A 12,923-nucleotide genomic window follows, 5' to 3' on the forward strand; every position below is an offset into this window, starting at 1 on the left:
TTTCCTAGCTCATTCTCTCCTCTGAAAAACAGTATGTCTCCTTCAAAACGGGACTGTCAGAGGCATAAAGAGTCAGCAGGCCCACAGCATAAAATTCTGAGACTAAAGGCAGAAGTTGAGTAGTGAAGAGTCAAATTATTTCCTTTCTTTTCAGTCTTCCATGCAAAGCAAATACTTTAAGAATGTCTTTTACATCCCACACCAACCATTTGGCTGTAGTGCTGAGGTAATCTGTCATAAAATATATAGTGCTGCTGTGCCCAGTAGAAGGGTAAATGCATTTCTCCCCTTCACTATTTCCATTAGAGTTTTTAAAGAACTTGGCAGTAACAGGTTTTCATATTACTGTCCTGTTCTATATATAAGATACTTTTCTGCAGCCACAAGGATAATGGATTATTTATAGATTGTAGAAACTGTCACTCAGGGACCATATTGTATTGTAGAGCATATAGATTCTCCATAATGTAATTACCTTTGGAAAATTGACTTCCGCTTGAAACTCAGAGAAATTTATCTTTATGCTTTAGTGACCTCACTCTGTGACTCTGAGTGGCAGAAGATTCCAATACTTCTTCTTACCTTTCTTTTCCCCCCAGTCATTTCTGATCACTTCACATTTTATAGCAATTGGAATGACTCATTATAAGCCTTAGTATTCCTTATTCCTGCTAGTACCAGAAAGCAACTAAACTGCTGATGGGAGTGAAATAGAAAACTATTTTTAAAAAATTCCTACAGGCTTTTAAAAGAAGGAAGACAGCGCTGAGTGAGGGGTCTAACTTTCCCAGCGTCCTCTCTCCAGTAAGAGAACTTTACCTGGATGCCTAGGAAAGAGCAACATTTACAAGGAAGAAAAGTATATGATTTTGAGATCCATGAGTACACATACTGTCCAGACACAGGTACACATTTATATGAAACACTCTTACCCAAGGTAGTCTAAGTAGGTAAGAAAAAGCATTTTCAGACTTTTATCCACCCTTTGTTTCCATCTCAGACCATCTGAGTTAAGTTATTGGGACAGTTTAGCTTTCTTTACTCATATTTCATGGCAGATGTCCATAGTGATACACCCAGGGCACAACTGGAATAGTCCTTAGTAGTGATGTTTTCTATCTCTAAAGCAAAGCTGCAATGTGTTAGTTGTTTTCTTCCAGTTTTCTTTCTTACAAAAGGCTGGAAATGGCAAAGGACATGGCAGTTTTAACACATTAGTCTTGGGTCTTTTCAGACTCTGTAGTTTTACATACCTTGCTTCTAACTAATTTTCTGGGGTTTGATTTTCCTTCTTTTTAATGCAGTGCCAGTGGCAGATATAAAAGCTGTTGTGACTGGGAAGGACTGCCCACACATGAAAGAGAAAGGAGCTCTTAAACAAAACAAGGTATGGCTCTCAAATTGTTATTAACACATACTGTGCAGAATACAAAGCTTGTCAACTTGACCTTCCCTGAAGTAACACAGGTATTTTTCATTCCAGCTGCAACATTTCCATGTATGTACACCCTTTGTTTCCATCTCAGACCATCTGAGTTAAGTTATTGGGACAGTTTAGCTTTCTTTACTCATATTTCATGGCAGATGTCCATAGTGATACACCCAGGGCACAACTGGAATAGTCCTTAGTAGTGATGTTTTCTATCTCTAAAGCAAAGCTGCAATGGCTGTTGTTGCCTACTCCTGTATTGTCTCTGACAAATAACTAGCTTGTTCCAGCTGTGTTCTCTGATGAACCCACATTCAGGGAACACAGGCCAAAATTGCATTTAATGTCCAGCTGATACCTGCAGGTCCAGTCAGGTAGAAAAACAATTACCAACAAAAGGCTGTAAGGTACATCCTGGGCAATTAAGGAGGCATATAAGGACATGCTCAGCAGTTAATTTGGGAAAAAAATGTGTAGGAGACAATATTCAGCTTAAATTAGATTTATACTACCTTTCAGAGTTTCATAGCAAGAACTGTAAGCTGACAGTAGTACTAAAATTGTGCAGTGCTAGAATCTTGCAGAGTTTTTGTTAGTAAGAATTGTCACCACATCAAGAAGAAATGGAGTTACTAGCAACATCCGGCATCATTAGTGGTGAATGGCATATTCAATAAGGTATGTTAATAAATTTTCTATCAGGTTGTGTCTCTCACCTTACAAGAAGCAATGAGGCTAATGATGTTCAGTCTGACCTAGAACAACACTGAGAGGCCTGGGAGCCAGATCAAAGCTTTTGAATCAGAATTTCTTATTACCTGAAACTGAGGAATTTTGGGTCAGACCAGAAGGAGATTTTGATGGGCAATATAGTGAGGTGTTCCTGCTTCAACACTTTAGGTAAAATTGGAAAAAGCAGTTCTAATGGAAGCCATAAAAATTGAGAAGGCACTGTCAAAGCTACATCACACAACTAGTTGCACCTTCACGGCTGCAACTTCTCTTTCCTTAATGGTGCACAAATAGGCAACGCATCCTGAGTATTTTTTGCATTTGTTTTCTTACAGAGAAGTTGCTCTCCTTTCAGCATTGGCTTTACATGGTAGGAAAGGAAAAAGTCATGTCAAGTGAGGAAAAAAAAATCCCAGGAGTGTTTTTCCTTGTTGATTTTCTGAATCAGGGCACAAACACGGGAGTACCATAGATTACATACAACTCCTACGTCATGTTGCAGCTGAACCGTCAACACATTTGGCTGGGACATTTATATGATGCATATGAAATATTTTTAGTTCTTCCTTGTCTTAGCACTCATATGTCCGCACAAAAGGGAAAGATGGAAAGCAGTGGGTGGCAGTGATGGAAATGTGTCATCGTTATGGAGCAGTAATGTCTAGATAGTATTTAATGCTAAAGAGGAATGCTGCAGATCAGTTTGTCCTCAGCTCTCAGCATTGCCCCATTTCCTTAGGTAAAATTGTTTTGGACTGGTATAAAATTTCTGGCAGAGAATGTGAAGATCAGGAATTCATAGGTAGCATGGCTGCATCCTTGGCTTGAGTGTTTTATATATGACCCGGACATGGCAATTTTGATGGTTTTACTGCTTCTGATGTGGTGCAGGGGTTTTGATGGGGTTTGGGGTTTTTGGTTTGGTGGGTTTGTGGTTTTTTATTTCCTCAATTCCTCATTTCTTTCCCTGAGAAGCACAGAATTTTTGAATTAGCCTGTCATCCCAATCAAACTGTCAGGCACACTATTGCAACTATTTAACTGACATGGGAATAACATGTTGTTTGCAGCATATCAAGTTATATATGGGTTATGCAACTAAAATTTATAAAAAGGTAGACGCAGAATGCAATTCAGCTGAATTTGCTGTATTGTAAACCTTTCACTTTCTGAAATTTCACGATCAGTGATATATTTTTAAGAGGCCTTTTCATTCTGTGCTTTCTTTGTACATATATAATGTCCACCTCAATTTTATTCATTGGCAGAAAAGAAAATTGAATGGCAGAATGAGCATAGCTGGAATTGGCAAAATGTCCATAACAAGGTTTCCACATGGCCATTGTTCTTTCAGCAGGATAATTTAAAAAGAAATAAGAGTTAAACGGAATTGGAATTTGCATGCATATGAAACTGGAACAATGTAGTGGGACCAGATCTGAATCCATTATTGTTCATCTTGCTTGTATTTTTAAATTAGGTTTAATTTCTAAATCCTTATTTCTGACTCCCATGTAGTACCAATGATTTTCAAGGAAATGAAATGTCAGACTTTGCAGCCTTCAAAATAAAGCATGACAGAAGAATTAGAAAAAAAAAACAGGGCCAGATATTTTGAAGTGCTCTCTTAACACCCTTTATCTGCTGATGTGGGAGGTTTCAGGCTTTGTGCCTTTTTAGTCAGCTGAAATGGTTCTGCTCACATCCCTGATGAATGAAGCATCTCTTTTCTCTCTCCCTCTCCCTCTCCCTCTCCCTCTCCCTCTCCCTCTCCCTCTCCCTCTCCCTCTCCCTCTCCCTCTCCCTCTCCCTTTGTTGAACAAGTTCTCTCCTGCTGCCTGTCTAGATAGTTCTTTGGGGCAGATCTGACTGGCAAGCAAACTCAACATGGCAAGGCCTCAGCCTTCAGTAAAGACATGGGTGTTTTGAGGGTGTTGAAGACAGAGCAGGCAGAAAGTGGTGAGGTCATTCCAGCTGCATGGGATCACTTTGCATAGGCACCCCAAATGCCTGTTCATGGCTTCTGGCCTGTGTTAGGGACCTGTAGAGGCTGGGGGAGAGGGCAGCTCTGGGCATGGGAGAGCAGCCTTCCCTTCATACCACCTACAACAGCTTCCCCCAGAGAGCTGAATCCCAGGAGTGGGAAGTATTGGCCTGCTGTGGCAGAGTCTCTTGTTCTGTTTTCAGCACAGCTCAGAAGAGAGGCACACTGTGGGTCCCAACGCTGTTACTTTTGAGCAAGGTCTGGGGAAGGGCAGAGGTCTGACACCAGGAAGGAGCTAGGAGTGCCAAGGGAGCGGGTTCAGCAGCTTGAGGTACAGGAGAAAGAAAGCAAAACAAAAAAGGAAGGAGCAGGTTGGAGGGAATGTGAGATAAAAAAGACCAGAAGGACAGAGAAACAAGTGGAAAAGGCTTGAATGAAAAGTTACTGTGAGAAAGTTTGAGAAGTAGAACAGAGAAAACTACAGACAGCAATAAAGACTGATCAGTTCTCCTTTGAGAATTGCCAGCTCCTCCTTGTCGTTGATGGGACTGTAACAAAACCAGGTGGGGGCCCCTGACAAGTCAGCCAGCTCAACTTCTGAGACCACAGTCAATGTGGAGGGCCAGATGGCAACTCCATCTCCTTTGGCTTCCATTTTCCTTGACAGTTTGCTGTGCATAAAGCAACAGAGATGCTGGCACCTGGAAGTTGCAATTCCCAAGCCTTTACAGTCCAGGGCAGCCAGCAAAGAAGCTGAGCTATATCCAGGACTGCCAAAGTAACACTTTACCCCAGAAAGAGAAGCTTGGTGCCCTTAATGTAGTTCTTTCTCATTCTCTGTCTGACTGGAAATGACCAAACTCTAGACATCCTTACACATTCCTCTTCCCTTCTTCTTTTCCCTCCTTTTTCTCTCTTTGAGGTGAAGAAGTTATATTTGTTGGAGTTTCCCAAAGGAGAAATTAAAGGGGTCAGGCCTGTGGGATTGTTGACCTTCATGAGATTCAGGAACATCACAGAATAAGAGTACAAGCCCTTTTTCCAGAGCTACAATCTCAGTGGCATTTCTTGGCATATTCTGTCAGTAATTTTTAACACTGTTTGAGGAGATAATGCCAGGTTCGTGTGGGCAGTGGCAGATTTGTTTCTGTAATGAGGGACATCACTCTTAATAAGGTGTGGCTGAGAGACATGCCTACAACACAGAAAGGCCATGTGAGCCCTGAGCCACTGGTTTGCTGAGTGCACCAGCACTGTTTGCACTTGCAGCCTCCATGGAGATTTAACACAACGAGGATTTAACACAGCTTTGTCTCCTGTAGCCTTGGCAATACATCAAGTTGAACCTAGTAACTAAACTCAAGGAAAACAAGAACATTTCCCATGAGAAGCCTGATATCTTATTATCCAAAATTATCCCTAAGGATTGGAAGTTTTATGGTTCAGACTCTGCTCTTAATCATACAACTTCAAAACCAAAAAAGCCCTTACAGAAATCCAAATATCTATGTCTGTCTCAGACCAGGAGTTTGGGGGTAGAAATTTGGAACAATGTTTATGCTGCAGTCCCCACAGTCAATTCTTCCATTTTAAAACTTGGTGTTGCAAATTTAGGAAGCCGTTCTCCTTTCACCTCTGGCAGTGCAGTGACTGCTGTCAGCTGAGAGTCAACAAAAGCTGTGAGTATGACAGGGCTGAGGAAGCCACAAGGCAAAAATAACAGGACATGTGATACAGGTCATAGTTACAAGTCAGCATTCTGCTATGTAGCTCAGTCCCTTTTCCATAGTTAATATATCCATACCACTGAGCTTACAGATTGTGAGATCCTTGTAAAGGCACTTGTAGTGATGCAGGCAGAAACCATAATATGGCAACAGATAAGACAACATCTTTACATGATCACTGCTGGCCATTGAAAGATCATTATTTATTCAGATTGCCTGGGTTTTTCCATGGGAATTCAAGTCCAGGTGACTTTTAGTGAAGGACAGCATTTTATGTATTCTCCTAGGTACCTTTTACAGTTCCAGCTTCAGTGATTTGGGGAAAAAAAAGATGATTGCTTTTTCCTTTTCCAAAATTCCTTTGGGTCTTCAAGAAAGCAGCATAGTTTGGCTTGACTGAGGCTGGCGATTCTGGTTCAGATGAAAACAAAATTACAGAAATCTCTTGAGAGTGAATAACTTAATATATTTCCAGCACTGAAAAAAACATAAGTATATACCAGGATATTAATTGTCCTTACAATTAATATTAATTAATCCTGAGAAGATTTTTAACACAAGGAGTCAAACTTTGTGAGTTTAATCTATACAAATTGAAAAAAACTGTGTCTTCATAAAGAGTTTCTTTCAAGTGTACTATTATTCATTATACTAATAATGGTGAGGATTTCAGTCCTCACCATTGCCTATCTCAAATTTAAACTCGAATGCTAAAGTAATTCATGACCCAGTGGGCCACAGTAAGCACTGAGTTAGGTGAGTTTGTTTTGACTGAACAACTGTGCTGGTATTCTTTCTGTGCCAGTCTCTTGCAGTGGGCTGGTACTGTTGCAGCTTTGGCCAGACAGGAGACTACCATAAACTACTTTTCAATTTTTTTGGGGGAATAGTGGATGAGAAAGAAAGACAGGCCAGAATATATTAATGCCTCTCTTATGCAGCATTAATAGGTGTTTCTTTGTATTGTTCCAGGAGGTGCTAGAGCTTGCTTTCTCGATATTGTATGACTCAAGCGGCCAGTTGAATTTCATTGCTCCAGACAAGCATGAGGTAAGTCATGTTCAGAGTACAGAAATTTATTTGAAGTTATCTTAGTTGCTTTAAAGCACCAGATGGCTTTGTAAGAACATAAGAATGGGCATCGTGGCCCAGGTTGTAGGTCCATCTAAATCAGCATCATGTCTCAAACTGACATTCAAGGGATTAGTATAGGAACAAGACCTTCTGTAATTTTCTTGCATATCTGAGCCACAGAAGAAACATGTTTTGTATTCCTGCATCACAGATTACATGAAGCTCCAAATTACAGACCAGTATTTTGAAGCTGTCCTGAAATATAAGCCATAAGAAAGAGAAGAGAGCTTGGGCAGACCTTGAAGTTCTGCAGATCTCTCTCACCATTTCTGATTTCTTGTGGTCTGCTGTACTTTAGACACTAGAGAATTTTGCTGTGTGAACTTTCAACAGTGAGAATTTGTACAGCCAAGCTTTCAAAGAATCACTCCCAGCCTCATTTCATTTTGACAATGCTAGCACAATCAGGGGTGGTTATACCATCACTGGGTCTCAATTTTTTTTCTCAAAAAAATTTCAAGTAAAGATTTAGCAGAATACACTACATTTTAAAAAATCTGTCTTGTTTCTAAAGCAAGAAGGGTTGTGTTCCATTTGCACACTTTTTTTAGGTATCACATTTGGTCTCAGTTCAGGACACTGTGCTAAAAAGATGAACTACAGAAGATTTAAACTGCATTATACTGTAGTGTTTAAAAAGTGCATGAAATTACATTAAAAGTGAAGTGTATTAGTTATGCTACTTCAATATTTGTTGTTCTGGACTAAAACCTTCAACTAAATGTTAATTTTAGGAGAGGAGATACAGTTATGCCATTGGGTCTTTCTGTGGATTAATACTAGTGTAATTTTCAAGAATGTTCATTCCAGAGAAGTATTTGTGGGTCAGTTTTTGAGTAAGAGAAAGGACCAGTAGCATCCCAGGCACAATGTGCCACTAGAGCTGTAGTTCTAAGCAGCACATGGTTGTCTTCATCCTCTGAACTGAACACAGGTTCAGTGATTTCTGATATAAACTCTCCAGAAACTGAATTCTAGACTGTTTCAGCTCAGAAGTGCAAATGGTCATGAAAACCAACAATTTTTTCAGCCACTGTATCTCAAGTATAGCCTATAGCTACAAGTGCATTTTAATGGTCCAAATGTTCAAAAGCTGCTACTGCATCCCACTGACAGGCAGTAGCAGTGAGATGCACTAACCCAATTGCTCATGATTGCATTAACACACCTTTTATCTTCATTTCTCTTTTTGGTATTGTGCAGCTTCTTTGAAACAAAATTAATATGTTCAAAAAAATGGCCAGAGGCAACAGTCTCTGCTGCCACTTGACAGTTCTCAAATGAAGGTTTTTAAAAGGACATCTCATTTCCTCTGTATTTTTCCATGGCCTGCAGAAGACTGAGTTGTGATTAAAGTAGAAAGTACAAGTATTCAGAGGAAGCACCCCCATGGAAAGACGAGTAGCATGTTGTGAAGCCCGTGACTCTTCAACAAAGTAGTTGGGGTACCTTTTGATAGAAGGGCTAGTTCAGCAGCATTGTTGGTTTGGGAGGTTTGGTGGTGACATCTCAAGATTCTGAAAGCTTTGTGTGAAGCACCAGGAATGATGTCGGTACGTGACAATTTCAGGTCAGACTTGCAGGGCTTTTTTTAAGTACTTGTGCAGCCCTCGTGATTGTAGAGTGAGGTTGAAATGTAGGAGTTGAGTGTGTCCTAAAAAGAAAAACTGAACGAGGCTCATAGGATAATTCTGTCTGCAAGGAACCTTGGAGGTGTCCCGAGTCCAACCTCCTGCTCAAAGCAGGTCAGCAATGAGCTCAGACCAGGTTGCTCAGGGGCTGCATCCAAATGGATGAAGCCAGTGAAACATTTTCAGTTCTTATCTCCCAAGGTAATTCTTTGATAAAATCTCATTACTGAACCAGAATCATTGAGATTTGGACCCCATTCTAGCACACTTAAGTTTGTCAATTCCCTTAGCCATCTGTTGGAGCTTACTGCTAGCCAGGGGATTCAGTACTATGAGATCACTCCATTGTATTTGTTTTTCATTTAAATACTAATAACTGGTTTCAACTACACAGCAAAAAAGGTGGATTAATCTTATCCATGATTTTTGACAGAGAAACTGATGAGAGAGGCCATAATTAGGTTTCATTGGAGTTTTATGAAAATGAATCTCATAAATTAATTTTTCAGTGGCTCTTAGTCTCTTTTGCATATTAAAAAAGAAAAAAAGCTTCTGAATGAATGCCTCTGTTTTTCCACCATCTCATTAGGATGTCTCTCTGCTCAACATGTGCAGGAGTTTAATTAGGTGCATTTGCCAATATGGAGATTAGAGAGGAAGCCCCTTTTCCAGGCCATTGCACTCATCAGAATTGTGGCCAGAATTTGGTTTATGTGGGCCCTGAATGAGTTAGATCTGGAAGAGGAGAGAATTGCAGTTCTGCTTTCTGGCTCTCTGGGATTCCTCCCCAGAGGAAGAGCTGGCCGCACTCACTGCGCAGGTGATGCACAATTTACGTCAGGGGCTGCATCTGTTGAAAAGATTCTCTGATCTCCTGTAACCTGAGCAGAGCCTTTTGCTTTTCTGCTCCTTTCTTTGTAATGAATTCAGGGAAAACTCTCCCAAAGAAAGAATTCAAGTAAATCATAAAAGATTACAGTCCGTTCAAATATAATTATTTTTCTAGAATATCTTCTTTCTTTTCCTGATATTCTGCGTACACTCCAAAAAAATTGCATGCCTTAAAAGTCTTCAGCGGTGCACTTTGACAGCCTAGAATAGGCAGGCCAAGTTGTTTATTTAGCACTTGTCAGCAGGACAACCTGAACTCTAAAGCCTCTTCTGTTTAGCTATCTCATATTAAAGCTGTGGCCTGGCTTGCCTACACCCTGGGTGAAAAAGCTCCCTCTGCTACTGTTTTGTTACTGGCTTAAGTGGGTTGGATTTCACTTCAGATGCTGAAGTGTGCTAACCCATTCTATTTTTGAAATATGCCCTTTTTCTGGATGAAGAAGGGGGCTTCTCTCTCTTCCTTAAAAATAATCCTCATTTCTGCTGTGGGATGAAGTCAACCATGGCTATCTTTAAACTCGGCGGCATGGTGAAGAAAATGGTCAGCTAAATTTAAAAACCATTTTTTTGGCATGAAATCCAGCAGAAGTATTTGTAAGATAAAAATGCAGTTACGGTTGATTTAATTTTTCTCCCGCAAACTAGGACACAAGTTCATGATTGAAATCTTTATTTTTAGATGACAGCATTTGAGTACTTTTGTTCATAGTTGAATAAACGGCTTGTAGTAATAAATGAAAGTGACTTATTCAATAGAAGTTGACTCTAGATCACCAATCTCCCTTGAATTTGTTGCTGATTTTAAATGGTTATTCAGCCCACATTTATCACAAGCTGTCAGCTGTTGAGAAAGATGGCATCTCCTGTTAGGAAAAAGCGAACAGTAAGGAAAAGGTTTTAGAGGCCAGTTCAGCATTTGCAGCATTTAGTATTACAACCAAGCAGCTTGGCATTTAATTTTCATGAAGGACATAGCATTAACTATGTAGTTTTCACAATATTTTGTGTAAAATAGTGGTAAAGTAGGCACAGATATGTGAGACTATCAATTGTAACAACTTCATGCATAGGAAACCAAGCAATGATAAAAACAGATAGTACAGGATTTTTTACACTAAGAGTCAAGAAGTATTTGACTTATCCCATTGAGTATCCCATTTTGGGTTTGGGATTTAGTTCACCTAATTTAACTGTCTTGGAATTAAAAGTTTAGTTAGTGTAAGATAATCAGGATTTTTTAATAGGCACTGGGGAAGGAGAGTGAGAGGAGTGAAGGAGATTTCTCCAGAGTATTATTGTCCTAAGTTATTGTTTCCTTCTCCAATAATTGCAGAAGAACATTCAATAAGAAGTTTGGAGGAGATTTCAAATTGTCAAAGTAAATAATGTAATTTGTTCCCATTTTATGGATTTTTTTTTTCCATTTTCTGAGCAGCTCAGTGAAAACCTTCTTCATGATATGAGCTGATAAAATGCATCAACCTAATTTTATGTCTCTTTATAAGTCCCCATGGGAACAGTAACTGTAGAGGACCAGACCAGAGAAGGAGTTTGTGTATGGAAAGTCTATTAATGACAGTTTTTATCCTTTTCCTGTGCAGTACTGTGTATGGACCGATGGTTTGAACGCCCTCCTTGGGAAGGATATGTTGAGTGACCTAACGCGGAACGACCTTGACACGCTGCTCAGCATGGAGATAAAGCTACGCCTCCTTGACTTGGAAAATATACAGATCCCAGATGCTCCCCCACCTATCCCAAAGGAGCCCAGCAACTACGACTTTGTTTATGACTGTAACTGAGGCAGTCACTGAAACTTGCTCTGAAACTGGAAATACATTATAACTGGAGAGATATTAAAAAAAAAAAAAAAAAAAAAGAGTGTGAGGAAAAAAAGAAACCCACTTTTGCACCTTGGATTTTGGCTTTGGGGAGGGATGTAGAAACACTTGCATTCCTCCCTGTTCCCTGCATCCCTTCCTTCCCCATTCCTTCCCATCTTCCCCATTGCTCATCCAAATCCACATTGCTTTAATTAACTTGTAATTGCGGGCCATTGGCCTTGCTTAAGGCAAAGACTGCCACTAAGAAGCACCCTCCTGAGGACTTTTTTTACATTTTTAATACTGGAATAGACATTCTTAACTAAAGTACGTTGTTATCAAACTGCATGCCTGTGAAACCCACCTGGCAGGGCAGAGGCTTTAACTGGAAGGAGGAGGGAGGTAGGGAGGAAAAGCAGCTACTGTAAGCAGAAGATTTCCCCAGACACTCACAAGAGTCTGCTCACCACCGAATCCAATGAGATGATGAAATTCGTTAACTGCTTCCCAGTGCTTGCACCATTCGTCACTGTTATTATTCTCTCCACCGTCATCTCAACTCCTGCCTCCAGCCTTCACCCAACTGATCGGCTCCCAGAATGGAAAGTCTGCAGGTTTTTGCTGTACCATACGCTGCAATGCTGCAACAGCTTTTAACTTCTTTTCCTCCCAGCTCTTACAATAGCCCCACACTAGCAGATCACTCACACAAACCGTATACGAAGCCACTAGTGTGTCCCATTTCCTGTAGCATTCCCTAAGCCTCAGTTGCCTCTGAAATTGGCTTGTTGCTATTTGAAGTGATTTTTATTTCCTTGGTCCAAAGTACGACAGTAATTTTCACAAATTAATTACAGCTGCCAAACATCCAGGTTTACATCGTTGTCATTGCTACAGTGCTAGAAATTTGCAAGGGATTTTTTTTGTACGGGTTCTAATTTTTTTATTTTATTTTGCCAAACAAATATATTTAATGAAAACTAATTTCATTGTGAGTACTTTTGGGGAACAATATTTTTACTTAATTTCCATTAGGAACATTTGCCCTGAAGGGAAAAACCTTCAACCATTCCCTTCAACTTCACTGTTGAATAAAAATCTGAGTTGTGATGATTCTTGGAACTTTGTTTTTCTTCTGAACTTCTCTTTTATTCCTTATGATTCCTAGCAATCCTGAACTATTTGGTAAAGAGAGGAATGGGAGGACCTTTCTTATCTGCCTCTGATTTAACTTACCTGTTTGCTAGTGGTAACAAAAGGATGAAATGCATCCAGAGATCTCCATTGCCATGGTTACATGAGCCTTTCCGTGAGAAGGGCCCTTGTGAAATCCAAAATCCCAGCATACTGATGTGCTCACGGTCAGTTCAAGGCTGCTGCCTTTCCTGTGTTTGCTGGTGCAACTGTTTTCCTGTATTCCCATTTTCTCCATTGAGAATGTTTATGGCTGCAGCAGATTGGTATTAAGAAGGTTTGAGCTTTGCAGGATGGATTCCTTTCATCCTCTTGTTTTTCTAGGTATTTCACTGAGTTCAACTGTAAAAGTCTGAGTCTAGAGGAACCTGCCAGCTC

At 40.1% G+C, this 12,923-nt stretch overlaps 1 protein-coding gene across 5 annotated transcripts in view; it reads left to right on the plus strand.

The window, feature by feature from the left end:
• Positions 1 to 12,473, plus strand: part of ELMO1 (engulfment and cell motility 1) — a 302,673-nt gene extending 290,200 nt beyond the window's left edge. For all 5 annotated transcript variants that reach the window (XM_088054072.1, XM_014248665.2, XM_005519061.3 and 2 more), the window contains 3 exons: positions 1,305 to 1,387; positions 6,845 to 6,922; positions 11,130 to 12,473. In XM_088054072.1, the coding sequence (XP_087910198.1) occupies positions 1,305 to 1,387; positions 6,845 to 6,922; positions 11,130 to 11,330 (362 nt within the window). In that variant the 3' untranslated portion in view covers positions 11,331 to 12,473. The remainder of the gene's footprint in view (positions 1 to 1,304; positions 1,388 to 6,844; positions 6,923 to 11,129) is intronic.
• Positions 12,474 to 12,923: the final 450 nt, after the last annotated feature.

This window comes from Pseudopodoces humilis, chromosome 1, assembly GCF_049639895.1.
Source record: "Pseudopodoces humilis isolate 2021_Gansu_Grassland_sample_001 chromosome 1, ASM4963989v1, whole genome shotgun sequence".
NCBI classification, from domain to species: domain Eukaryota; kingdom Metazoa; phylum Chordata; class Aves; order Passeriformes; family Paridae; genus Pseudopodoces; species Pseudopodoces humilis.